At 43.7% G+C, this 27,665-nt stretch overlaps 1 protein-coding gene across 2 annotated transcripts in view; it reads left to right on the top strand.

The window, feature by feature from the left end:
* The window catches only part of LOC118075317 (ovostatin-like), a 70,199-nt gene that overhangs the window by 27,180 nt on the left and 15,354 nt on the right, over positions 1-27,665 (top strand). For both annotated transcript variants that reach the window (XR_015947187.1, XM_060268707.2), the window contains exons 14-25: positions 174-331; positions 1,230-1,379; positions 3,230-3,397; positions 4,275-4,419; positions 5,703-5,817; positions 8,006-8,234; positions 9,790-9,916; positions 18,231-18,352; positions 19,103-19,154; positions 20,549-20,632; positions 23,786-23,962; positions 25,836-25,917. Coding sequence is in view for 1 of the 2 variants with exons in the window: in XM_060268707.2 (XP_060124690.2) it covers positions 174-331; positions 1,230-1,379; positions 3,230-3,397; positions 4,275-4,419; positions 5,703-5,817; positions 8,006-8,234; positions 9,790-9,916; positions 18,231-18,352; positions 19,103-19,154; positions 20,549-20,632; positions 23,786-23,962; positions 25,836-25,917 (1,609 nt within the window). In the remaining variant the exon portion in view is untranslated. The remainder of the gene's footprint in view (positions 1-173; positions 332-1,229; positions 1,380-3,229; positions 3,398-4,274; positions 4,420-5,702; positions 5,818-8,005; positions 8,235-9,789; positions 9,917-18,230; positions 18,353-19,102; positions 19,155-20,548; positions 20,633-23,785; positions 23,963-25,835; positions 25,918-27,665) is intronic.

The following is a 27,665-nucleotide window of genomic DNA, read 5'->3' as shown; positions in this document are numbered from 1 at the left end:
TACCACCCTTCAGATGATCCTGAATGGTGGTTGAGTCTGTTGAGCCAGTGTAAATTTTGTTAAGTGTACAAGCCTCTTTATCGTCTTCTCTCAAAGCCCTCTGCCAGGAGCCTTGTGTTTCAGGCAGATGCCAGCCGATGATCCCAGCTTGTCTCTCATTGTTCTCCATGCAGATCATTTGGGAGCTGCCAAAGGCCACTTTTACATCTCACTTTCTGTCGATCCAAACATGGCTCCCGTTGCCACGCTGCTGGTCTATACTCTACATCCTGAGAGGGAGGTGGTTGCTGATACTGCCAGATTCGAGATAGAAAAGTGCTTTCACAATAAGGTAAGACAACACAATGAGGTAAGAACTGCAAAACACTTCATACGCAGCTAAAGGTAAAGGTACCCCTAACCATTAGGTCCAATTGCGGACATCTCTGGGGTTGCGCACTGACATTAATTGTGTGGAACATGGCAATTTGTTCTTAGGAAAGCTCCTTGAAAAGCTGGATGGGTTAAGCTTAAGTCTCTTTTTGGTCCCCTGGAATTTCAAATTGTGGGGATAAGTGTTTACTGGTTCTCTAACAATCTCCTTCAGCATCAGCTTGCCTCCCTCCCTGATGATGTTTCATCGCCTGGGGACTAGCCCATAGCTGCCAAGTACCCCGTTTTCCCCGGGAAACCCCCGTATTTTCTTACCGTTTCCTGCAGGTGTCCTGAATGGCAAAATACCCCATATTCCCCCCGATTACGGAGCTCCTGCCGGCGGCCATGTTCTTCTGGTGCCACGCCGGCACCAGAAGTCGCTTCTACGCACTTCCAGACATGTGTAGAAGTGACTTCCGATGCCGCTGTCCCCATTTCCAAAATGTCCGCAGCGCCAGAAGTCGCTTCTAGGCATGTCCGGAAGTGCGTAGAAGCGACTTCCAGTGCTGCGGCGCTGCTGATCCCGGATTTTTCAATCTGGAACTTGGCACCTATGGACTAGCCATCAGTTCCAACAAGCATAAGACATGTTCCACTAGAAGATGAACTAAATGTGCCCCACTCCATAATTCATTTTCTTATTCAGCTATACAGGAAGCCCCTACTGATGAAACAAACCCAGTGTACAGGTGTTTAAATCTAAGTATTGTGGCTTTCTAAGAGTCTAAGATGGATAGCAGGTTTTATATTTAGGTCATCTAGAAATCAGCTGACCTTCCCAATTAATCCTTTAAATGTTTTATACTTGATTTCAGGTCAGCCTCCAGTTCTCCGTGAAGCAAGCTCTTCCAGCTTCAAATGTCAGCCTCCATATCCAAGCTGCTGCCAATTCCCACTGTGCTCTGCGAGCTGTGGATCAGAGCGTCCTTCTCTTGAAGCCAGAGAGAGAATTGTCAGCTGAAAGTGTAAGAGCACTAGCCACCTGCCTGTTTCTGCCCACACCATGCTGAGTGTATGCTGAGTGTAATGATCTCAGGCAGACAAGCAAACAAACCTTGATAAGAATTAGTCTCTGGCAGTTTTTGTTGTTGTTGTTGTTTAGTCGTTTAGTCGTGTCCGACTCTTCGTGACCCCATGGACCAGAGCACGCCAGGCACTCCTGTCTTCCACTGCCTCCCGCAGTTTGGTCAAACTCATGTTCGTAGCTTCGAGAACACTGTCCAACCATCTCGTCCTCTGTCGTCCCCTTCTCCTAGTGCCCTCAATCTTTCCCAACATCAGGGGCTTTTCCAAGGATTCTTGTCTTCTCATGAGGTGGCCAAAGTATTGTAGCCTCAGCTTCACGATCTGTCCTTCCAGTAAGCACTCAGGGCTGATTTCCTTAAGAATGGATAGATTTGATCTTCTTGCAGTCAAGAGTCTCCTCCAGCACCATAATTCAAAAGCATCAATTCTTCGGCGATCAGCCTTCTTTATGGTCCAGCTCTCACTTCCATACATCACTACTGGGAAAATCATAGCTTTAACTATACGGACCTTTGTCGGCAAGGTGATGTCTCTGCAGTTTTATGCCACGTTTATTTACAATTTACATCCAGAGCACGGCTCTGAGCCTGCTGCTCTTAGCTACGACTTGGTCACTCTGAGTCTCTGTCCCTGTCACAGCACAAAGGGCGCCAAAGTCCAGTCCGTCCTCTTTTGTACTTCCATCGCATTTTAACCCTTTCAGCTCTTCTGGTTCGGGGAGAAGGTGAGTGAACTCCCCTCCTCCCCCGCTATCAAATGAAGATCCCTCTAAACGCTGTCTACCTCCCTGTTGCCTGGCAACCCCCTCAATGTCATCTATCTCCTCCCCTCCCTCTGCCTGTGAGCTTTCCAAGTCTGAGAACTCTTGATGAAGGGGGGCTGAACTAATCCACTCCTGCACTGCCAGACTCTTCCCAGGTGTTCGATTCAGCCATGTCCCTGACACTGAGTGACGCAGTAAAGAATGCTGCCACCTTTCCAATCATGGCCAGAGGTGGATTTAGAGCAGCGAGACCAGTTTCGCTGTGCTGGCCTCCGAGTTGAAGGGGACGCCGTAGGGCACTTGCAAGTAGGACGCAGTGCACACGCAGAACAGAATATGAGAGGGCACCAAATTAGGGGCTTGTACAGGGTGCCACTGAAATTTGAAAGACCAAACTCTGCCCCTGCCGTGGCCTTCAGCCCACAGTAAGAGTCACTATGAATTCATCAGCTCTGGCCTTTCTAGCCTTTTCTCACCATCTTGCTATTTTTCGGCTTTCATGCCCTATTCGAGAGACATGTTTTGTCCTGCTCTGAGTATGAGTCTTTGCTTGCTCCCATCCTGCCACCCTAAGTGCTAACCAGGATGGCAAAGGATTGGCTGAGTCGCTGAGAGGTTGCAAGGGCAGCAGAGATGTTTATAACAGAAACTTCTGCTTTGCTGATGTGCCTCTTCTGTAAGGGATACACTAAAAGTTAGGGTTGTCATATTCCCCAAAGTAAAAATCCCACCCCCCACCCCAAAATATAGCCAGGTTTTCTGGATAGGTTTTCCAGATATTTTGCTGATTCAGCAAAAATCCACTCAAAAATCCACTTTTGCAGCCCGATTCCTGGACGTATGGCAGCCCTACTAAAAGCCAAGGTTGTATAATATGGAATCTTCCAAGGCAAGCATGAGACCCACCCTGTGCAGGCTGAACATTTCAGTCATTTGTGACACAAAATTTCAGTTTCTGTGTCCAGAATTTCATTTTATTTTTAGCCCTGTTTATAACGGACTTCTGCACTGGTTTCTCCTCCTTAGGTCTACAGTCTCCTTGGCCGTGAAATGTTTGGTTACTACTTCAATAGCCTCAACCTAGAGGATGACCCCCACGAGCCTTGCATTCCACCGGACAACATATTTCATAATGGCTTCTATTATTCTCCTGTTGATTTCAACTATGGACCAGATATCTATGGACAAATAAGAGTAAGACTTGCACATAGTTCTTTTGTGAGCAGTTAAGGGAAAAGTACAGTGGTACCTCTACTTACAAATAACTCTACCGTACTTACAATTTTTTCTACTTACAAATGGAGCTCCGTTCGCCATCTTGGATGCAGTTTAGATAGGATTTTTTCTACTTACGAATTTTTAGATAAGGTTGCTTCGACTTCCGAATTTTTTCTCCCAATGCATTCCTATGGGATTCGACTTACAAATTTTTTCGACTTACAAATGTGTGTTCGGAACGCATTAAATTCGTAAGTAGAGGTACCACTGTAATGTCTAACCATCTCCATTCTCAATAGTCTTTCGGAGGTTATTTTTTTAGTGATTCTCAGCAACATTCCACTGGTACATGACTAAAAAATATGATTTGAATATTCCTAACTAGCTTTCAAATTACAAAGCAGTCAATGAAATGGAGTTTGGAATATTAAAGGCTATACATTCCAAAGTGGGCAAAGTGTCAGGTGACTCAGCAGGAGACCCATATGACTCAATCAGCTGACATATAACGGCATCAAGTGGGGTAGAGCTGGAATGTGGTCGAGGAGGAGAACTGCTGCAAACTGTTTTGCAAATATGTTTATATTGGGCAAAAACCGAATCTTAAATAAGGAGAAATTCACACCAAGATGTTGGTTAATTTTCATGAGAATTTTTTTTTCTAAAGTTGCAATCATGTAGAAATGTGGAGAATTTAAGATTAGAAATATGAGAAAGAGAGAGAATCTGAAATTGAAATCTATCCCTTGGAAGAAATGGTCTAAATAAAGAAATAATGGAGATGATAGTAATATTAAGGAAAAGAGGAATTTGTGCAAACTCTTGAGCTATTTATTATTATTTTCAAATTCAGGCTACAGGTGTAAAGTTTGTAACCAACTCCCGGCTTCGGCAACCGGTTCTATGTTCTGGTGGTCGTGGCCCTTTTCGGCCTCCACTTGCTTTTGATGAGACATCTGCTCGTTTTGCCACAACCACATCTGGTCCTATCTTTGCAGGTAATTTGGGCTTGGGGATGGTGCACACCTGTAAGGTTAGATGGAGAATGAAGTGTAGCACTGCAGAATATCCTGGACTTTTCCTCACCTTTTGCTACCATTGAGCATGGTCTCCTTCTGTAGTGCCTTTTAGAGATGGGAGGGGGTCACCTAGTGAGTAGGTTCCAGAAGGTAGCAATGGGGAACTGCTGTTCTGCCCTGTGCCAGACGCCTGTTGCATCTCACAGGCTTTTTCACATCTACATGAAGTTGCTGGGAGATGTCACCTAGACATAACTGCCAAGTCTCCCGTATTCCCCGGGAAACCCCTGTTTTTCCAGCCGTTTCCCGCTGGCAGCCCGGATTTTTTTTAAAAAACAACAACCCGTAAATCCCCCAGATTCTTATTGGCCCGGGGAGGCTCCTTCTGTGCATGTCTGGAGTCTCTGGACATGCACAGAAGCGATTTCTGGAGCTGCGGCCATTTTGGAAATGGGCAGAGCATGCGTAGAAGCGACTTCCGGTGCTGCTCTGCCCAGTTCCAAAATGGCAGCAGCACGACTTCCGATGCCACGCCACGCCGATCCCAGATTTTTCACTCTGGGAGTTGGCACCTATGCACCTAGAGTTTGGTGGCAACCATATGTAGATGGAGGTAGTGGAAGTTCTGAATCTGTATGTGGCAGCAGTTTTGGACTGGATGAAAGTGAAGCAGCCAAAGTTTATTCCAGACAAGTTGCCTGGAGTTCTGGTAGTCCTGGATTATATGTTTAGCCTATCCGGGATAGTACTGCATTCCTACTGGAGCAGCAGGTTTATCGTTTGGGGAATACTCTCTTGGATCCAGACCTGAACCTGGATATCCAGGTGATTGTAGTGGCCAGCAGTGCCTGCCCATTCCTCAGTAATTTCAACATCAAATGATGCATTGTGTGTGCATGAAGATCGACCTGCATGTTATCAAAAACACAGAGATACTGCTGGTAATGTTAGCCCTGCGTCATTCTCTCTTCTATTTCCAGAACTTACACAATGCCCCATGTCACACCTGCCATTTTGCTGAGCATTTTTCAGCACTTGCTCCATATAATTGATGTCATTCCACAGGAAGGGTCAGGCTCCAGGATGTTTGTTTTTGGGACCCAGGGGAGCTGGCTAGTCATCCAAGTAAGCCAGAAGCAGGAGCATGGTCCAAAACAGGCACAACTCCTTCTCAGACCAAGGAAGATTAATGTCTACAGATTTTTTTTGCATAGGGAATAGCGTAGCTGCTCCTGAATTCTGCCACTTTCTTATTGTTTTAGAATCTGCGCCACCACCTCCTGCTCCTCCTCCAGGAGACGTATCTCGAGATAAAGTTATTGAGACTGTTCGGAAGTTCTTCCCTGATACTTGGATATGGGAACTGTTTGGTATTGGGTGAGTTGATATTGGCTGTTATTGGCATTGGGCAAAGATTTTGCAAAGAACAATGGAGTATCCAGAGTTGGTCAGCACCCTGTTTGTTCTACCTGGGGATGAGGGAGGATACTGTTTTACTTTCAAAGGTGAATATACCCTGTTTCTCATATTTTAAGACATACCCATAAAATAAGCCATAGCAGGATTTTTAAGCATTCAAGGAATATAAGCCATACCCCGAAAATAAGACATAGTGATAGGCGCAGCAGCAATGCCGGCCGCAGCAGGAGGAGGAGGAAAAAAATAAGACATCCCTTGAAAATAAGTCATAGTGTATTTTTTTGAGGAAAAAATAAATATAAGACGTGTCTTATAATATGAGAAACACGGTAGCTAATTCTCACTTTCTGAAGCCATATGCAAATCAAAACAAAGTCATCCTTCAGAATGTGCACGTCTCCAAATTTTGCAGTGAAGTTCTCCACCCATGTATAAAAATGCATGTATCAGTAAATGTATCTTAGAAGAATGTGTAAGATTAGGGAAAATATGCTTTGCAAAAAAATTATATATTGGGCAAGAAGAAGAAGAGTTTGGATTTGATATCCCGCTTCATCACTACCCTAAGGAGTCTCAAAGCAGCTAACGTTCTCCTTTCCCTTCCTCCCCCACAACAAACACTCTGTGAGGTGAGTGGGGCTGAGAGACTTCGAAGAAGTGTGACTAGCCCAGGCATCCCCAAACTGCGGCCCTCCAGATGTTTTGGCCTACAACTCCCATGATCCCTAGCTAACAGGACCAGTGGTCAGGGATGATGGGAATTGTAGGCTAAAACATCTGGAGGGCCGAAGTTTGGGGATGCCTGGACTAGCCCAAAGTCACCCAGCAGCTGCATGTGGCCAGCATGACAAAGCTGCTTCTGGCGAACCAGAGCAGCGCACGGAAACGCCGTTTACATTCCCGCCTATTTATCTACTTGCACTTTGATGTGCTTTTGAACTGCTAGGTAGGCAGGAGCTGGGACCGAGCAACGGGAGCTCACTCCATTGCAGGGATTCGAACCGCCAACCTTCTGATCAGCAAGCCCTAGACTCTGTGGTTTAACCCACAGTGCCACCTGGGTCCTCAGTCCCACCCCTACTGCTATCCAAAAACAATGAGGGTCCTGTCTTTCTCCAATTATCAGAAGAGGGTTAGCAAGAACAGTACATAAAATGTAGCCTGCTGCAGTAGGGAGAGTGATTTCAACTTAACCCAAGTGATGTGGATTTCAACTTAACCCAACACCATAAGAACATGGTGAGGCTTTTCATCTCAGTAATGTGGATATAAATAGTCATGCCTGTGGTTCTAAATATACTGTCAGGGGGTCTCTCTACAGAGAGCCCCCACCAATCATCCTCACCAGCTCCTCGCCCAGCGTCAGCACTAGCAACGAGTCAGGAGAAAGGAATGAGGAAGTTGGCAGAGTGGAGAGAGGGCTATGTCATGTACCAGAGCCCCAGTTCCGCTCTGAGAGAGGGATAGGGGAGGAGGAGCATGGAGGGCTTTCAGACACAGGGCAGTCAGGAAGGCGGGCGCCTACCCGTAGGGCCAGGGGGCGGCGCTTTGGGGGGCTCAGGCTTTTATGCTGGGCGAAAACCCGCAAGAAGCCATTGCGGGGTTCTGACACGGACTAAGCAGTCCTAAATGGCCTCAGTCAAGTATACCTGAAGGAGCGTCTCCACCCCATCGTTCTGCCCGGACACTGAGGTCCAGTGCTGAGGGCCTTCTGGCGGTTCCCTCCCTGCGAGAAGCCAAGTTACAGGGAACCAGGCAGAGGGCCTTCTCGGTAGTGGCACCCACCCTGTGGAACGCCCTCCCACCAGATATCAAAGAGAACAACAATTACCAGACCTTTAGAAGGCATCTCAAGGCAGCCCTGTTTAGGGAAGCTTTTAATGTTTGATGGATTTCTGTATTTTAATATTTTGTTGGAAGCCGCCCAGAGTGGCTGGGGGAACCCGGCCAGATGGGCGGGGTATAAATAATTTATTATTATTATTATTATTATTATTATTATTATTATTAGGTTTGCTGATGTTCTTGCACTGTAAATAGCATGCACAATAAAACTCTGAAAGACAAGATGGAGTGGAGCGTCTTTACTCAAGAGTAGCCGCAGCCATCTCTGACATATACCTTTTTGTTTTTCTCTCCTTATTAGTTCAGATGGACATGCAAAACTCACCTACACCGTCCCTGATACCATCACAGAGTGGAAAGCCAGTGCCTTCTGTTTGGAGAAGCAGGCTGGGTTTGGCATCTCAAAGCCTGCCACCCTGATTGTCTTCCAGCCAGTCTTTGTTGATATGACGCTGCCTTACTCCATAGTTAGAGGGGAAGATTTCCATTGTAGAGTCAATGTCTTCAACTACCTGGAGGGATGCATTCAGGTTCATCCTCTCACTCCTCCTTTGCTCTCTTTCATGTCTAGAAAAGACCCTTGCATATTGTTTTTTGTGGGGCAGGGCTGGGGTGCAAACCATCCACATAAGTGAGATAAACAGGAAAAGGTTAGGCTAAAGCACGTTACACTTACAAACACATAGATTCCTACTGAGTTTGTACCAGTTTAGATATGGTGCCTTTTCTTAGGAATCCTGGGACTGTAGTTAGTTAAGGTGCTGAGAATTTCCTTTCAGAAATCTCTAGCTCCCTTCTTACTACAATTCCTTGGGAAGTGAGACTGATGGCTAAACCAGTTGCACTCTGTCAGGCCTTTATTGGCCTATATCAGGCACGTCCAACAGGTAGATTGTGATCTACCAGTAGATCACTGGATGTCTGTGGTAGATCACTGCTAGATCACTGGCACCCCTAAAAAAAGCTCACCCAAAATTTTCCTCCTCCCTAAAAAAAGCTGAACTATGACCTGAAGCCCTAAACAAAAATGGGCCTCCCTCTCTCCTAAAAGAAGCTCAACAAGTTTGACCTAAAGCCCAAAAAACAGGGCTTCCCTTCCTTAAAAAAACTCAACAGCTTTGACCTGAACCCCCCCAAAAGGGGGTAGATCACTCCCAGTTTTTAACTCTGAGTAGATCAGAGTCTCTTGGGAGGTGGCCACCCCTGGCCTATATAAACAACTTGTCTTTTTAATTAGCTGGCTTAATTTATAACATATTCCCATTTATTGTTTTTGCATTTGTATTTAAACGATTAGATGCAGTTATGTGCAAAGGATATACTTGGAACATTTACACTGCCTTCTGATGGCCTACATAATAAATGTTGAACTACATTGGATTTCTTGATCTGGCAGAGATATTGTTTACATTAGTGCTGTGCACCAGATTCAGATAAATCCTGAACCCAATTGGGCCAATTCAGGGCCCTTTGTTCCCTGTCTGGATCAAGTTGAAGTAGCTACAAATAACTGAAGAATGGATTGAGTTGTCCCAAATCTGTAGATCACTACAGTTTCTCAGAAAGCCAGACAGACTGTCTCCAAACTGTTGTAAATAATTACAGCACCATATAAGGAAGGAGAAGGGGAGGAAGGGAACTGAAAGAGGGCTAGAATGATCTCACCCAACCTCACCAATGATGGTGTTTGGAGAGAGAAGCTAGATTTTGCTTAATGAGAGCTGCCAAGGTAGCCTATAATGCTATCACCCAACCCAACACTTTCCAAGTACAGTACTGTCCCTTAGAAAGTATTTAGTGGAGTTGAGTGGCATTTATTCAGCTTGTGTTCATTCTCTATGCTTTCCCAATCCATCCCAGTACTGTCCTTATTTTATTTTAAGTTTATCTCCAAATTTTGGCTCTAGTTTTTAGGTAAGTTTTCTATTACTACCGGTATAGATCCCTGCTATAGTAAAGGAGACTGAGTGGAATACCTTTTTGTCTTGGTTTTCTCTGCCCTATCTGAAGTTAAAGCATCCTCCCTTAGTCCTAGGAAACCAAGCTAACTGTGTTAATTAACTGCCGTTTCCCCCCTTATGGCAGGTCAATGTATCAATGGCCCAATCCCAGGATTTCCAAGCCCATCTTCTCTCACCTTTGAATGATAAAGGGTGTGTGTGTGGCGGTGAGAGGAAAACCTACATTTGGAATATTAGCGCCAAAAAACTTGGTGAGTGAGCTTCTTTCTTCCTCTCTGCTTTGTAAACTGGGAGTTTTGTCTGTTTTAAACTTGCATAAGAAACGCAGTTCACCAAATGTAAATGCAGAATGCCTATAAATCTGACCAACCAAGTCTAACACACTTCACCAGCCATGTATTGCCATGTCTGATAACATATCTTTATTTTTTTCTATAACCATGTAAGACAGTAAAATCGAGAGATTTTATCAAGCTTCTGGTGGGGTACATTCAGCTTGATGTTTAGGGGTGGGTGACTATGTCCATTTTATCTTCTCTCACTTTCTGATTTTTCCATTCTTAAATTTACTTATCTACTTCAGTTTGTTCATTTTTTTTCTAATAAATAAATTAAAAAGCCATCATGAAAATGCATCAGCATTTGGGGGTGATTTTCTCCTACAGTACACACAGTGCCGGATTTACATATAAGCTAAACAAGCTATAACTTGGGGCCCCACTCTCTTGGGGGTCCCCCAAAAATGTATAGGAAAATGCTGGATGTACATTGCCAAAATATAAGATAAAAAACAAATAAAATAAAACCTACATACATTGTGTAGGCTCCTGTGATGTAAGCAATGGGCCCCGCCTGCTAGCCTGCTCCCTAAGATATCACGGGTTTGCTCATTTCTATATACAGTATAGGGTGCCTACATTCTGCATGGACTGGTCACATGGCAACATGTGCAAATGGCTGTAGATACCTATTAGGTCCATAAATTACCATATAGCATATATTCAACAACAAAAAACAGCGACAATTTGTTGTTGACAGCTGGACATAGAAAGGGCCCCGTTACCTTCAGTAGCTTAGGGCCTCATCAAACCTAAATCCGGCCCTGGGTACGCATTTTTAGATGCAGGTGTGTAGCCCTCCCCCTGTCAGGGCACAGGATTCTCTCTAGAAAACCTCCAGGAAAAATTCTGTGAGCTTCAACTCATATCATGTGCCTATAAATTGTTGGCTTGACTGCCCTAAATAGAGTTATAGCAGATTTAATTCACAGAGACCAAGCGGGCTTCATTAAAGGTAGGAAAGCAAAGGATAATATAAGAATTATTGTTAATATATTTGAATGCTTAGAAAATAGAAGGGATAAAAAAGCGGCAGTCCTAGCTATTGATGCAGAAAAAGCATTCGATAGAGTATCATGGAAGTTTATGCTGGGAGCAATACAAGAAATAAAATTAGGAGACAAAATGGAGAAGGCAATTGGCACAATATATGAAAGTCAGAAAGCTAATTTGTTAATAAATGGAAAATTTACAGACAACATAAACATCACAAGAGGCACTAGGCAGGGATGCCCCCTTTCGCCATTGCTCTTTATAATCACGCTGGAACCTCTATTGAAAACAATAAGGGAAGATGAAAGAATAAAAGGTATAATAATCGGTAATAGAAAATATAAGATCAAGGCCTTTGCCGATGATTTAGTGATAACGACGGAAGACCCCTTAATTAGTGTCCCTCAAGCATTATCTAAAATTACAGAATACGGGAAATTAGCAGGATTAAAATTAAACTATGAAAAAACGAATATGTTAACAAGAAATATGGAAAAAGAAGAAAAATGTAAATTAGAAGAAATAACTGGTTTAAAAATTAATAAAAAAATGAAATATTTAGGAATAAGGATGACAAATAAAAATATCGATTTAATACAAGAGAATTATATAACCACATGGAAAGAAATAAGAAAAAAGATGGAAACCTGGAAAAAATTAAAGATATCCTTTATGGGCAGGATATCTTTAATTAAAATGTGCGTTATATCAAAAATGAATTATCTATTCCAGAATCTGCCAATTTTAGGTAAGGAAAAGCATTTCAAAGACTGGAAAAAAGATATATCGAATTTCATCTGGAATGGGAGAAAACCAAGAATAAAGCACAAAATTATGATAGATCATAGAAAGAGAGGGGGGGCCGGATTGCCAGATATAGAGTTATATCACGATGCGGCAGCATTGACATGGCTTAAAGATTGGATGGACTTGGAAAATAATGATTTGTTGGACTTGGAAGGGGAGGGAATAGGGGCCGGATGGCATTGGTACCTTTTGAGAGATAAAATAAGTAAAAAAAATGTGTTTATGTATAATATTATAAGAAAATCTATATATAAAGTGTGGCAGAAATATAGAAGATATTTCGAACCCAAAACCCCCTGGTGGGTATCCCCATTAGAAATTGTGGCTGTTAAAAGACGTAATATGGAAGGCAGGTGGCCAACTTATAGAACCCTTTTAGAAGAAAAAGAAGGAACATTAAGACTAAAAGATTATGCAGAAGTTAAAAGTCATTTCAGCAGTTGGTTGCAGTATTTCCAGGTAAACCAAAGGTTTCAACAAGATAAAAAGATTGGATTCGAGAAAGAAAAATCAAAATTAGAGGAAATATTATTGGGATCTACGGAAAATCATATAAAAAATCTATACCAAACCTTATTGATATGGGAGACAGAAGAAGAACTAACAAAAAATTCAATGATTAGATGGGGTCAAGATTTGAGAAAGACAATTACAATGGATAAATGGGAAAGCTTATGGGATAGGGATTCAAAATTTACACCCAATTATGATATAAAAGAAAATTTGCTAAAAATGCAGAATAGGTGGCATTTAACACCGGAGAAATTGGCAAAGATGTATCCGGGTGCCAGTAGTCAATGCTGGAGATGTCTAAATGAGACAGGCTCCTACATCCATATGTGGTGGGGATGCAAACACATCAGGGTGTTTTGGGACGAAATCTATAGGGAATTAAAAAAAATAGTGAAATATTCATTTAAGAAAAAAACGGAAATCTTCCTACTAGGCATGCTAGGGGAAGATATTAAACCACAAGATAGATGCTTGATAAGTTACGCCACAGCGGCAGCAAGATTACTAATAGCAAAGGAATGGAAATCTCAAAAGGTTCCAACTAAGGAGGATTGGCAAATCAAAGTAATGAATTATTGTAATTTGGCCAAAAGATATGAGGAAGTAAAGGGAATAAAGGAAGAAGATAGTGCGAAAAATTGGAAATTATTTATGGACTATATTGGGTGCCAGGCGGAAAAACCAAACCTATTACAGAATTGTTAAACGCTCAAGTGAAAATATGGCAGAGAGAGAGGAAAAAGAAATGAGAAAGAAATAAGATATAAAAGGAAGAAATAAAGAAATAACATTGAATGAAGGTTTAAAAAATGGTAGAGGAGTAGTAAAATAAAGGATATGTTGTAGGAATAGGAACCAAAAGGTGCAGATACAAACAAGAAGGAGAACTGATAAGACAGTTTAGTGAAGGTTGAGAAGAAGGGAAAGGGGTGGGGGGAGGGGGGGTAACCAGTTGATGTATTTTAGATGCTGATTAATTGAATGGACACACATATGCTTTTCGTAGTTTTTCTGTTTTTATTTGTTGCTGTTTTTTCTTTGATGGTTTTTTTCTTGTTTTCATTTTTTTTTCTTTTGTAGGTTTTGTGTAAAGATTTGTAATAATCAATAAAGTTATTTAATTGTTGTTTAAAAAAAAAAGAATATTCCACTGTTTGCCTAATACACACATATTTACAAGAAGTGTTTGGATTTGATATCCCGCTTTATCACTGCCCTAAGGAATCTCAGAGTGGCTAACATTCTCCTTTCCCTTCCTCCCCCACAACAAACACTGTGTAAGGTGGGTGGGGCTGAGAGACTTCAGAAAAGTGTGACTAGCCCAAGGTCACCCAGCAGCTGCATGTGGAGGAGCGGGGAAGTGAACCGCAAACCCGGTTCACCAGATTACGGGACTACCGCTCTTAACATTACATCACACTGGCTTTCTTTACAAGGCAACTTTTTCTAATAAAATGAATTTTTGTATGTTATTTTCATTAATTTATTCATCCATATGCATGCTTTACCCTAGTACATGCATTTTCGTACACATTGCTTGGCTGGAGAATTGCATTGCAAAATTTGTGGAAGTGCAAATTTTGAATATTATTTCAAATTTTGAAATTTGTCAGTTTGCATATTATTTCAGGAAATTATAATTAGGTATATAGACCTTTGAATACAAACTGAAACAATTTTCTCCCTCCTCTGTAACCACAAGTTTGCAGGTATATAATTGGTCTGTTTTCCAGTGGATCATCTCCCTAATTTTGTAGCTTCGTAGAACTCAATAGTATAATTCTAATTTTGTTCATTTGCATGAACCACCAGCTCTGCATTCTATTAACCTCAGGTCCAATTTCCCAGTAGGAATTTTTCAGTATCCTGACCCTTCTTGCTTTCAGAGTTGTATCTGTAGAAGAAATCTGAGAAGCTGAAAATGTGCCCATGAAAGGCTTTTGTTTGGTTTTTTGCTGCATCTTTTCCAGGAAGCATATCAAAAAGGCAACCCACCATGGGTAATGACCGCTCCCCACATCAAATGGGGGGCGACTTTTGCGTTGTTGCGCACAGCCCCCTGGATCCCAGTGCGGCTCCTGGTAGATCGGCCTGTCTTCCTCCCCAGGCAGGATACCTGGGGTCTCTGCCTACCTCATTCAACCGCCCAATCCTGCCTGGGGAGGCGTTGCCAGGGGATCGACCAGGTAAGTGAAGGGAGTGAAGGGTGGGAGAAGCTCTGGAGCCGACTGCCGCTTCCCAGGTAAGCTACACCTTCTGTTGTGTGGGCAGGGCAGTCGGCTCCAGAGCTTCTCCCACCCTTCACTCCCTCAATTAAGTCTTCTTTTGCAGGTTAACCTCTTCTCCACAGGTACGCAGGCGCTGCTACGTCAAGGTCGCTGTTGAAGGGCCTGAAAGGAATTGGCAGGTTTCACCTTTCCCGTAGCAAAACGTCACAACTTTGGCGGTTTCTGGCCTTGGGCGGAATCCTTTAGTCTATCTTCCTAAATGGGGGGGGGCATGAAGCGATGACTTACGCCCCCCTTTGCGGCGGTGATACCAGGGTTCCCCGTTAAAGGGGTCTTGAGGGGAGGCATTGGCCATACACCGAGAGGTTGTCATTGCTCTCCCATCCAGCAGCGGCGAACGGGGGTGGGTGGGCTCTCTGCTTGAACATATGTTCTTCAGAGCCAGCCCGTTCCCCACACATTCTGGATAACCCTGAAGTCTCCCAGATCCCCAGCTTGGGAATAGGAAGGATAGACGCCCAGTGCCTGAGCCAAGGTCTCCCTACACCTGAAACTTAATAAAGTTGAGGCCAATTTTAATCCCATAGCAAGTTGTCTTGAGTCATTATTCCGCTCAGGGGTCGCCTGGACTTTGGGGGACTCCGCCTGTCCACGCAATTTACATGCAAGTTCCAGAGAGAAACTGGGACAATGAGAGCAAGATCCTTGTGCATAGAGAAGGCAAAAAAAAAATCTAAATTAATTGGTTTTCTATCTGTAGCCTTCTTTCTAAGGGCTCATCCAGACTTCCTTTCGCGTTGCGCTTTAAAGCTCCGTATCCAAGTGGGTTTTGTTTTCTGGTTTTTTGTCCCGGCTCTTTCTGCTGGAAAATCCATGTTTTATCACTGAATTGGAGCACATGGCAACCCACCCCCACCTTACCTTCCAAGTCCCGGCCTGCAGAATCCGGGACCGGCAGCCGTGTGACACCGGAAGTTGCATCGACGTAACTTCCGGTGTCGCTTTGCCCTTCTATGGGCACCAAAATGGCCGCCGCCGGCTATAAAAGTAGCTTCTACGCATGACCGGAAGTGATACGGGGGACCACCGGGAAAAGGTAAGTAAAAACTGTGGTTTCCCAGGGGAAACGGGGTACTTGGCAGCTATGACCCCCACACACAAACTATTACTGCTTGCTCTGAATCAGCAGTAAAATGAAGGTTTTCCCAGGGAAAGCGCCAGAACAAAAATAAAAATTGAAAATGTTCTGATATGGACCTTGAAAGCCTGGACCTGTGCCTAGAAACACGGCGCCAAAGGAAGTCTGGTTGAACCCTGAGAGTGTAGGTGCAGAAGGTGAGGAATTGCCTTAAAAATATCAGGGCCTTGAGATCACACATCCCGGAGACTTCCGGTTCGTCGCGGCGGTGAGAAGGACGCAGGGACTTCGCGTGCCGAGGTCCCTGGCTTCTCGGAGGGGGGGGAAGTCCGCAGAGCGAGCGGACTCCCCGTAAAAGCATCGGATCGAGAGTTCCGATGACTCAGGCGTCCAGCGGCTGCTCCGTTTGGCGGATCCCCCGCCGCCCGAGAGCTCAATAGAGCGATCGTGAGCCGGTGGGGTTGAACCGCGGGAGCCATTTTGGGCCACATCTTACCTCCGGGAAGCGAAGCTCCGAGTCCTGACCCGGCAAGCGGCGGATTCTTCCGATTTGATACTAAAGATTCCTAAAGAAGTAAGTGGAACTTTGATCGGGATCCTAAATTTGCTGATTGGAAAATAGGAGAGACTTAAAGAAACGGAAGCCGGTCTCTTCCTAATGGGAAACTGGGAGGCGTTTGGAAAAAAAAATCCAAAGCTGAATAACGAAAGAATTTGAAACTGTGGTCCCGAGAGGGAAAAAAGACTTTTTGGAACCATCTCAGCCCCCGAGTCCGGCACCCCTTGAGGTACAGCGGCATTAAGGGGAAGAGTGTTTTGACAGCTGTCAAAAGCTGTCAAACTGTTAAAAGACCGGGTGGATTGATTGCATTGCTGTGAACAGGAAAAATTGTTTGTAAAGGTGAAAGAACTATTTAAATTGGAAGTAAGAATGGATTTGGGACTGAGTTAAGAATCAAGAAAAAGAACAGCCAAAATGGAGTCGATCGTCTGAGAGAGGAATTTTCCAGTACCCATTGTTCCCTACCCCCTGTTTATCTGCGGTTACGAGAGGTATGAAAACAAAGCTGTCTCGAGCCTTCCAGGAGACTGTACTGAACTACTTGCTGTCATGGGAAGATTTCTACAAGGAATGGCAACATCCCAACTTACCACCAGTTGAGATTGAAGTCCAAGTCCAGGACTTAGAGGATAATTTAAATTTAAATTTGGAGACTGCTGATTCTGAGACTGTGTGTGAGGAGAAACAATTGGAAGAGGACTTGGACTGTGACAAATTTGTTTGGGATGAAGCAAAATATGACTTCCAAAAGGAAGAAAAACAACCAGAACAAGAAGATGAGAGACTAAGGGACTTAAAGTTTAATGGTTTTGAAGATCCTGGAGGGGTTAAAATGTGGAGTGGGGTGTTTGAGGGATGGGAAGGACAGGGGCAGGGGGGGGGCAAAGGCCTGGAGATGGACTTGGGAAAGAATGGGTGTGGGGTAAAAACTTTAGTTAAAAGGTATTGTTTTGGTTTCTGAAAGACGGTCTTCGAAATCTTGGCATGACAATGGAAATGCTGAACCAATTGGGGGAAAAAGACTTAGGGAGAGGAGATGGAATGTAAAAAAGAAAGGGAAAAAAGTGTTATGTTTCCTTAAGGGAGTATAAGAATGGCTTGGAAAGAATTTTTAAGTTACTGTAAATTATTGCAGGTTAAGTGAGGTGTTTAGGCAGAAAGCTGCCTGCCCCCCTCTCCTTACTCTGAGGCACTCAGTGGCAGGGGGTGCCCAGAGGGGTGAGGAGGAAATGGAACCTTGGAAGTGCTGTACCCTGCAGGCACCTCTTGTGGCAGGAGGGGACCTGTGGGAGGGCAGCATGAAAAAGGAGGAGGATTGAGTTAATATTATAAGATTAAGATTTGAAGCTGAGTTGGAAAATTCGCCACAAGTAATCAGAATTTGTAAGGAAAACCATGAGGAAGACAACCGAGGGAGTCGCAATTAAGATGTCAAAATAATAAGAACTGGGAAGTTTGAACTCTTCCCAATTTTCTTTTTGTTTTGTTTTTCCTTCTTTCCTTTCTTTCTTTCTCTTTTTTTTTCTAGGTTTATTAATATGATTATGAAAGAGTTGGGGGATGCAGATCCCCATAACTCCTTCCTCCCTGTTCTCTCAGTGGCAGGGGGGGATATGGAGGGAGGAGGGAGGGGGGAAGCAGAACTCAACTCACAATTGGACCCCTTTGTTTCCTAAAGCACACGGGCCCTACTGGTGGCAGAAGTGGACCGGTGGGTGGAGGGAAAATGAAGGGACAGTGTTATATTATATGTCTTGTTTGTGTTTTTCTTGTTTGAAAAATTAATAAAAATCTCTTTAAAAAAAAAGAGATCACACATCCCATTGCTCTCTCCAGGCCAAGGTTTGCACATGCACACTACCCTCAGTCCGGTTGGACTTTGCAGATAACTTCTCCTGTCTTTTCAGGATTAAGGCTTCTCTGAAGTTCTCTCACCTGTCGCATGAGGAAGGAGAGCTGATTTTTTTTTCTAATGTTTGCTTTCAGGTGATGTGACCTTGTCTGTTACTGCTGAAGCTCCCAAAAACAGTGGGGACTGTGGAAATGGAACATCTGGGGGCTTGGATGTGGGACGGAAGGACACCTTGATCAGAGTCTTGATAGTCGAGGTACAGTGGGAAGAGCTGAGCTTCAAAGAATGCATTCTTCTCAGCGGCTAATTAGCTAATTCGGTCAGGATCAAATGTGGAACAATTCCTTTTTTCCCCTGCAAGGGTATCTCACCCTTTATTTATTTATTTATTTATTTATACCTCACCCATCTGGCAGGGTTTCCCCAGCCACTCTGGGCGGTTTCCAACAGATTATTATTATTATTATTATTATTATTATTATTATTACGGTATTATTATTTTATAACAAAACAAAAGAGTGGCAGGCGAAACCCAAATGGCACCAGCCAATCAGCCATGTGGGGAAAATTCCTGTCATGCCCCTCTCCCAACGACAGACGACACATGACAGCATAGCAAGGTCATGCGTGCAAGCCCTAAATATAGGGAGAGGTGGGCGGGTGTTCTGATGCACTGGCCCCAAACAGGAAGCTCAAGGACACATGCATGGGCTTAAATAGAGGTCCCTCGGTACAAATTTGCTGGCATCCCATTGGTCTGATTGCACCCAGCATCGAGGGACCTCCAATAGGGTGTTGTGGCCATCCAAACTTTCCCACCCACAACACAGGGTTTGGTTGCCAGGTCACACCGCAATGCGTGTCCTCTGGCTAGGGAGGACCCGATTTATCGTTTATAAAGATCTAGGATTTCCCTGTTTTGTTATTTCTTTGTTTCATTCATTCATTCATTCATTCATTCATTCATTCATTTGTATGTCCTCTTTCTGCCTCTTTGTTCTCATAGGCTGAAGGCATTGAAAGAGAAGTAACCCAGAGCAGCCTTATCTGTGCAAAAGGTAAGAGGGTTGCTCTCTTCTGGTGGACTACTATGAGCATGGGAACTGGAGGAACCTGTCAAAAAGTTCATAGGATGAACTGTACTGGAGATGCTGCTTTTTTCCTGCCACCTGCAAATAAAATAAAAATAAAGAAGAGCCTTGCATCACTTCTGCTGCAAATTTTCTATGCTCGGCTTATATGGGGGAAATGATTAAACCAGGGTTTAGGGGTTTGTTTTTGAGCTCTGTCAAATCATTAGGCTGTACCAAGTCAGGACTCAATATGAATGTTGTACAGAGCACAAACACAGGCAGTTTGCTGTGGTTCTTAGTTCAGTTCATTTTGTCCTCTGTCCCTCTACATACCTAGTGTGCAAAAAAAGCATTTTTGTTACAGTATTTATGACTAGTTGACTATTCTTTTTGCACAGTGTTTCACTAATGTGCAGGAACATCGGTAAGAAAATATACAAAAAGCCTTGTATGGTAACATCAAGACTGCTCGACTGTGAGTGGGTTGTTGTGAGATCTAGGGCTTCAGTTTTTATGTCCCAGTTATGGAATTCCTTGTCCAGAAAAAAAATATGCCTGGCCAATCTTTAGTGCAATGGCCAGACAATTTTCTCTGGGCAATATCTTTTGTGAATGGGATGGCGTCAGGGCTGAGCTGCTGTCAGAGATGAACCAGGAATGGCGTCATAGTATCGCAGCGGAAGAACTAAGATAGGGGTCAGAGTCATGGAAGGAAGCCAGGAGTGCCCTATGAGGCTATGTTGCTAAGGGGCCCTTCAAAACCTGGAGACCTAGAAAAAACCTGCCTCCCATAGCAGTGACACTCACAGCAAGCTTTTGAAATGTGTGTGAACAAACAGAAAAGGGCTCTCCCACCTTTTTTAATAGGTAGCAAGATCAATCTCTTGAAGTTGAGTGTTGTGCACCTATTAATGCTTGTTTTCTGCATGTAGTACTTGGTTTATATACTCCTTTGCATTTAAATACATAAATAAACAAAGAAGATTGGTAAAATAAACTATTGAACTATGCAGGACAGATTAGTTAATTTGAAACCCAAGAAAGAAAGAGGACTCTGAACTTTAAAAGAAGGGATAAATGTTTAATGCATATCTGTTAAGCTTTTTGTTTAGATTTTTACATTAGGAGAACTTTTCTATGTCACTTCTAACACGATGAAGAAGGTTTAAAATTGAAACAGTAAGAGCATAAGGTTTTTCAAGAACGTGCGTGAAAGAGTATTAAATAATGAAACCAAGAGGGGGAAGGGAGGGAAGTCAATCAAAATTATGATTCAAAAATTTGTTGAAGATTTTTTTTCTTGTTATATTTGGAAATGTAATAAATTGTTATTTTAAAATGCATATAAATGCATTATAAGTGTAATATTTTAACTGCAGGTGCTGTCGTCTCTGAGGCAGTGTCTCTGAAACTCCCTGAAAATCTGGTGGAAGGATCAGCCAGAGCTTACTTCTCTTGCATAGGTCAGTTTATAGGTTTCTTGCAAGGACACGGTTGTCGTTCACTCTCTGTCAGGGGATTGTTGTGGCTACTCTTGAGTAAAGACGCTCCAGCCTGCTCTGTCTTTAAGAGCTTTATTGTGCATACTATTTACAGTGCAGAGACATCAGAAAACATGACTGTCTAGTCTGATTCAAAACCCGGCAATGGCGCTTGTCTGCTTTTGCGCCAGCATAATAGTCTGGGAACCCCAAAACGCCGCCCCCTTGCCCTATGTCAGGGTGCATGACCCAATGTGGGCGCCGGAAGGGGCTGCGTTCCTTCTCCTGTCCTTTGGCTGGAGCGTTGCTGAGGCTCCGACCATAGCTGCCAAGTACCCCGTTTCCCCCGGGAAACCCCCGTTTTTACTTACCTTTTCCCAGTGGCCCACCGTATCACTTTGTCTCCCGTTTTTCTCCACTATTTTCTCCTGCCGGCGGCCATTTTTTTCCTTTCTGATTTGCCCTTCTATGGGCACCAAAAATGGCCGCTGGCGGCTTCAAAAGTCGCATCTATGCATGTCCGGAAGTGCATAGACGCGACTTCCGGTGTCGGCGGCGGCCATTTTTAGTGCCCATAGATGGGCAGAGCGACACCGGAAGTTGCGTTGACGCACTTCCTGACATGCGTAGAAGCAACTTTCGAAGCCGCCAGCGGCCATTTTTGGTGCCCATAGAAGGGCAAAGCGACACCGGAAGTTACGTCGACACAACTTCCGGTGTCACACGGCTGCCGGTCCCGGATTCTGCAGTCCGGGACTTGGAAGGTAAGGCTCTGACACCTCACGGCACTGTCCTTCCTCCTCTGGCCAGCTGCGTCAGTGCCGAGGCTCTGACATGTCTTAGAGCCCCCTCTCCATCCCGCTCCATTCCTCATTCCCTCCTCCTGACCCGCTGCTTGTGCTGTCACTGGGCGAAGTGCTGGTCAGGATGACTGGGGGAGGGTCCCTGTAGGGAGTCCCCCTGACACTCTCACTCATTTGGGTAATAATCTTGGAGATGTTTTAATTGGAATTTTATTTTGCTTCTTATGAGTCAGGAGACACCTTGCATGTCAGAAAAGATTTGTCTGTTTTTCTTTTAGCCTTTTCCTACTTCTCCATAGGCGTAAAGGCTTTAGTTCCACTTCTGACTTTGCAATTGGCAGAGCTACAGATTCCACATGCCATGCAGCTCCTCCTCAGTAAACCATTCCTGTCTTGGCAAAGATATGTGGCATTTTTACAGGTGTTTCTGTGAGTATTTTTGCTCCCTTGTTGAGCCTCCCTAGTTTAAAGGCAAGAGCTCCCGTGTTCAGGCGTCAGGAAATGAGTTCCACATGGTAACACTCCATATAGAAGTCATATGTTCATAGGTCTAGCTATGCACACCAGCCCAGTCGCAAGGAGCGCAATTTCCACACAAGCATATGTTCTTGGCAACCAGTGATGTTTGATATCTCCATGCAATGAGGCTAGCTTGCATGCAAAAGTGTAGCAATTTCTGCATGTGTAATAACCACCCAGAAGCATTTTTGGGCAGCTTTCATGAGGGGACTATTCTAGGGGTGTGCATCAACACCAATATTCAGCTTAGAACCCCTCTCCCCCACCCTTTGCATTTTAAACAGTCTGATTTGACTCAGGCCACTTTGGATCTGCCAGATCAAACTTGAGGGTCCAAGTCTTTGTTCTTTCTTCTCCATTCACTATTGGGAAATATTAAAAAATGGCCTTTACATGTCTCTCTCTTGATGTTATGTCTCTTCCCCCACCCCTATTCATACCTGCCAAGTTCCTCTCTGAAAAATAAGGGACCGGACCGAAAGTAGCACACCGGAAGTAGCGCGGCGGCCATTTGGGAACTGGGCAGAGCATGCTCAGAAGTAACTTTTGATGCTGCTGTGCCCAGTTCCAAAATGGCCGTCGCGCCAGAATAAACCGGGGGGAAACAAAAAAATCTGTTTTTCCAGCTGGGGACAGCTGGAAAAACAGAGTTTTCCAGGGGGAAACGGGAGACTTGGCAGCTATGCCCCTATTACTGGAAAGAAAACCCAGTCCCTCCAGAGTGAATAAAGCCAGCCAAATTAATAATGTTTTATTCTGAAATGTTTAAGATAATTTTTGTTGTTGTGAATTTTACTGCGTTAAATGTGCATTCTGCTGTTGACCTCCTTGGTAATGTATTTATTTTGAAATCTTTAAGATAATATTTTAGTTTCCTGTTAATGCATTCCTCCCTTGAATGTATATTTTATATTTGACATTTATTCCGGATTGTTTTATTGGATGTAGGTTGTAAACCTCTTTAAGGATTCCCCCCCCCCTTAAAATTATAAAGTGGTATAGAAATGAAACAATGTTGAAGAAATTAGAGGCAAAAAGGTCCAGAGCCTTTTGTACCAAGTGCCTCTAAAATATAGAATGTGATCTCTTTTTTAAAAAAGAAGCTTTTTTATTTTGGGTGCAGAATTGGATGAAATTTGCAGGCAGGGTTGCCCCTTCTGAGTATATGAATCCTGGCAAATCTCAGAAAGATAGCTTCAGTGGTTTTCTCACAAGGGCAGCCATTGCAGTTTTAGGGTCAGAATCACTTAATTGCTCCCAGTGTTTTCTGAACAATTAGTCTAAAATATTGTAGACATAAGAGAGGTGCCTCTGCTTAAGAAACCCGTCAAACTGCAGAAAAATACCGGTAGGTCCAGGGTTTTTGTGCTCAGCATCTTTAAAGTTGCTTTTGGGCTTGGGAAGAACTAAAAGGAATTTGCTTTTCCAGGTACAGTAAAATCATTCCCTCTGATTATTAACTGAATTTGGCTGTCACAGCAGGGCTTTTCATTTGCCTTTTCCCCACTCTATTGCTCGGTCTTTACAGTGTAGGATAAGCAGGTTGGGAGGGGAAATTGATTTGGGTCTCATTTGAAGCCGAACCTATCAAATTCACAATTTCAGAAGCAATGTGTGAATGGAAACACAGCAGTCTTTTGAAATGTTCACAGCTTGCCAAGCGAACAATGCTTACAAAAATGCGTTTGCAAAAAATGAAGGGGGGAAACCTGCAGAAAAATGAATTGTGTTGGTGGAAATACACCCAAATGCATTGTGCTGGGGGGGACGGAGGGACTGTTTGCAAATGCTGACAAAACAATATTTTTGACAGGAGACCTTATGGGCACAGCCATGCAGAACCTTCATCAGCTTCTCCGGATGCCCTATGGCTGTGGGGAGCAGAACATGGCGCTCTTTGCACCCATCATTTATGTCATGGAATATCTAAATGCAACAGGACAACTGGATGAGGCGACCAAATCCAAGTCCATTGGATACTTAACCAGTGGTAGGAGGCTTGTGGGCTTTCCATGGTCGTTGTGTTTACCACAGTGTGAACAGAATACAAGACTAGATGGACCTTTCCTCTCATTCATTAGTGCTCTCCTTACATCCTTATGGCTAACACTTACCTTGGCATTTTTTTTCTCGGGACTAAATGTGCCCGTCATCTTCTCTGAAAATGTCCACTGGAAAGGCCATTTTACTTTTGAAACACAATGTGGATCTGCATTTGTGGACCCAGGCTTTTAATTTAATTAAGAACACTTAAAGGTAAAGGTAAAGGGACCCCTGACCATTAGGTCGAGTCACGAATGACTCGGGTTGCGACGCTCATCTCACTTTATTGGCCGAAGGAGCCGGCGTACAGCTTCTGGGTCATGTGGCCAGCATGACAAAGCCGCTTCTGGCAAACCAGAGCAACGCACGGAAACGCCGTTTACCTTCCTGCCTTCCTTACCTATTTATCTACTTGCACTTTGATGTGCTTGTGAACTGCTAGGTTGACAGGAGCTGGGACCGAGCAACGGGAGCTCAGCCCGTCGTGGGGATTCGAACTGCTGACCTTCTGATCGGCAAGCCCTAGGCTCAGTGGTTTACACCACAGCACCACCCACATCCCTAAGAACACTTAAGGGTGTTCTAATCATATAGTCAAATTTTATGTGACAACCATGTAGATCATCTTGAGCACTTTAGGGAAAACAAGGGTTGGATCTACACTGACCTGTTTAACGTTTCCCCCCCCCTCTATTGGAACAGTATTATATATATTTTGTTCTAAAAAGTTACAGGACATGCTTGTTAATTAAAACGTTTTTCACCTTGTTTTTGTAAGTAATGCCCGGCCACACCATTTTCCGAAATGCTGTTTCTTTCCTGGGGCTGATTGCTGGTTGCTCTGCTCCTCTCTCTTACACATTTTAATTCTCCCGCACATTTTAATTCTCCCTCCCTCCCTCCATGTCCTTTGGAAGAAGCAAAGGGCAGGAGGAGAAACTGAACACTGCCCCTTGAATGACATTGGGTGGGGTCGGAGTTTGAATGCAGTAAAAAAAGTAAAACACTGCATAGGAATATGTGAGGTAGTTTTTCACCGGTATAACAGCGTAAAATGATTAAAAATTAAGCAATCAAAAGGCAAGGCAAAACACATTATGAATGTAAAAAGTGTGTCATGTGTCCATCTACATTATCAAAAGCATTTTTAACTCTTCCTTAACATTAAAAACCATGAGTGTAGGTTCGCCTTAGGTACATGTCCAGAGCCAAGATAGTACATCTTGGGTAGGGGCTCGACACACTTGAAGCCGCCTTGGAATTGCTCAACATTTTGCTCAGAAGATGCACAGAATTTGTTTTCTGTAATAATGCCACCAGTGCCAGAGTAGGCAATTAATCAGGCTGGTTAAGGCTGCAATCCTAGGGTAGGAGTCCACTAATAAGTTCCACTAGTGGAAGTCAGTACAAAGTCTCCCAGTAGTGCAACAGGGACCCTCACATCTCCCCCCCATGTACACACCCCAAAATTGGCTGGGGGGTTCAGAAGAACCCCTAGACCAGTGTACAAGGGGAGGAGTGGGGGGGAACCATTACATCTGATAAACTGAAAAGTTTGGACTCACAAAACAATTGCTGTAAAGCCACATTGAATTCTTTCCCTGGACACATTTACTTGGAAGTAAGCCCTAGTCGACAACACATGAACATGCTTTGCAAAAACATGCATAGGATTGTGCTGCACTTTTAAACCACTAAATTGCAAACAAAAGTATTGGGGGCTTTTCACTTCATGTTAAATTAATGTTTTGTTTTTAAAATGCATGCTCGGTTTTTTTAAAAAAAAACAACTACGGACTTTTCCGCATTCTTTTTTTCAGGGTATCAGAGACAGCTGTCTTATAAGCACCCAGATGGGTCTTACAGCGCCTTTGGGAGCTCAGACAAGGAAGGCAACACCTGGTGAGAGAGCTTGGAAAATGCAATAGTGTGATTGGTCACATTGAGTGGATGCTTTAAGCAAGATGGTAGCCAGTTCTTCTCTGTTTACGTGGGATAACATTTCATGAAGTGAACTATAGTCCACAGAAAGGTTGCGCTGTATTGTTAGTCTTCACGGTGCCCCAAGGCTATTTCTTTTTCTCCTCTGGTCACTAACAATAATAATAATTCTGTGAAACGTCCTGGGATATCTTGATGAAGGGTGGTATATAAATTTAGCAGCAGCAACAACAACAACAACAACAACAACAACAACAACAACAACAACAACAACAACAACAACAACATTAATAATAATTTATTACTTATATCCCGCCCAACTGGCTGGGGGGAGGGCAGCCACTCTGGGCAGCTTCCACATAATAAAAACACCACAAAACAGCAAAGAAAGAAAGAAAGAAAGAAAGAAAGAAAGAAAGAAAGAAAGAAAGAAAGAAAGAAAGAAAGAAAGAAAGAAAGAAAGAAAGAAAGAAAGAAAGAAAGAAAGAGAAAGAAAGAAAGAAAGATTAAAAGCTTCCTTATACAGGGATGCCTTCAGATGTCTTCTGCAAAGTCATATGTGTTTATCTGTTTGACATCTGACGGGAGGGTGTTCCACAGGGCAGGCACCACTACCGAGAAGGCCCTCTACCTGGTTCCCTTGAATCTCACTTCTCGCAGTCAGGGAACCGCCAGAAGGTCCTTGGAGCTGGACCTCAGTGTTCTGGCTGATGGGGGTGGAGATGCACCTTCAGGTATACAGAGCTAGAGGATTCTAGCCCAACAGCTGGGCTAGAGTAAGGTAGCTCATATTGACAATGGGTCTGTACCTTGGAGTCTCAGTGGGTTGCCACTGATGGCAATAGTTAGACTGCAGCAAGGATTTGAGTGACTTATTATTGGTGTACCCTGTTTCTCATATTTTAAGACATACCCATAAAATAAGCCATAGCAGGATTTTTAAGCATTCAAGGAATATAAGCCATACCCCGAAAATAAGACATAGTGATAGGCGCAGCAGCAATGCCGGCCGCGGCAGGAGGAGGAGGAAAAAAATAAGACATCCCTTGAAAATAAGCCTTAGTGCGTTTTTTTGAGGAAAAAATAAATATAAGACATGTCTTATAATATGAGAAACACGGTATTACTATTATTAGTGGCTTTTCTCACAGACTAACCCAAAGCAACATACGTTAAAACCAATTTGTTGTTGTTCAGTCGTTTAGTCGTGTCCGACTCTTCGTGACCCCATGGACCATAGCATGCCAGGCACTCCTGTCTTCCACTGCCTCCCACAGTTTGGTCAGACTCGTGTTGGTGGCTTCGAGAACACTGTCCAACCATCTCGTCCTCTGTCGTCCCCTTCTCCTTGTGCCCTCCATCTTTCCCAGCATCAGGGTCTTTTCCAGGGAGTCTTCTCTTCTCATGAGGTGGCCAAAGTCTTGGAGCCTCAGCTTCAGGATCTGTCCTTCCAGTGAGCACTCAGGGCTGATTTCCTTCAGAATGGATAGGTTTGATCTTTTTGCAGTCCATGGGACTCTCAAGAGTCTCCTCCAGCAGCATTTAAGAACCAATTAAGAACATCCAATAAAAATCTAAAGAGGCACTTCTTACAGATTCCACTCCACTAAAAGAGGTCGCAGTGCAACCCTTCAAATCAAGAGCAAGAGCTCGGGACAAGAGAAAAGTCTTAAATAGATAAAGATAGCCCCAGGCGTGCCTCCCTGGAA

Source organism: Zootoca vivipara, chromosome 15 (assembly GCF_965207765.1).
Source record: "Zootoca vivipara chromosome 15, rZooViv2.hap1.1, whole genome shotgun sequence".
NCBI lineage: Eukaryota > Metazoa > Chordata > Lepidosauria > Squamata > Lacertidae > Zootoca > Zootoca vivipara.
This window is presented reverse-complemented; position numbering and strand designations above follow the sequence as displayed.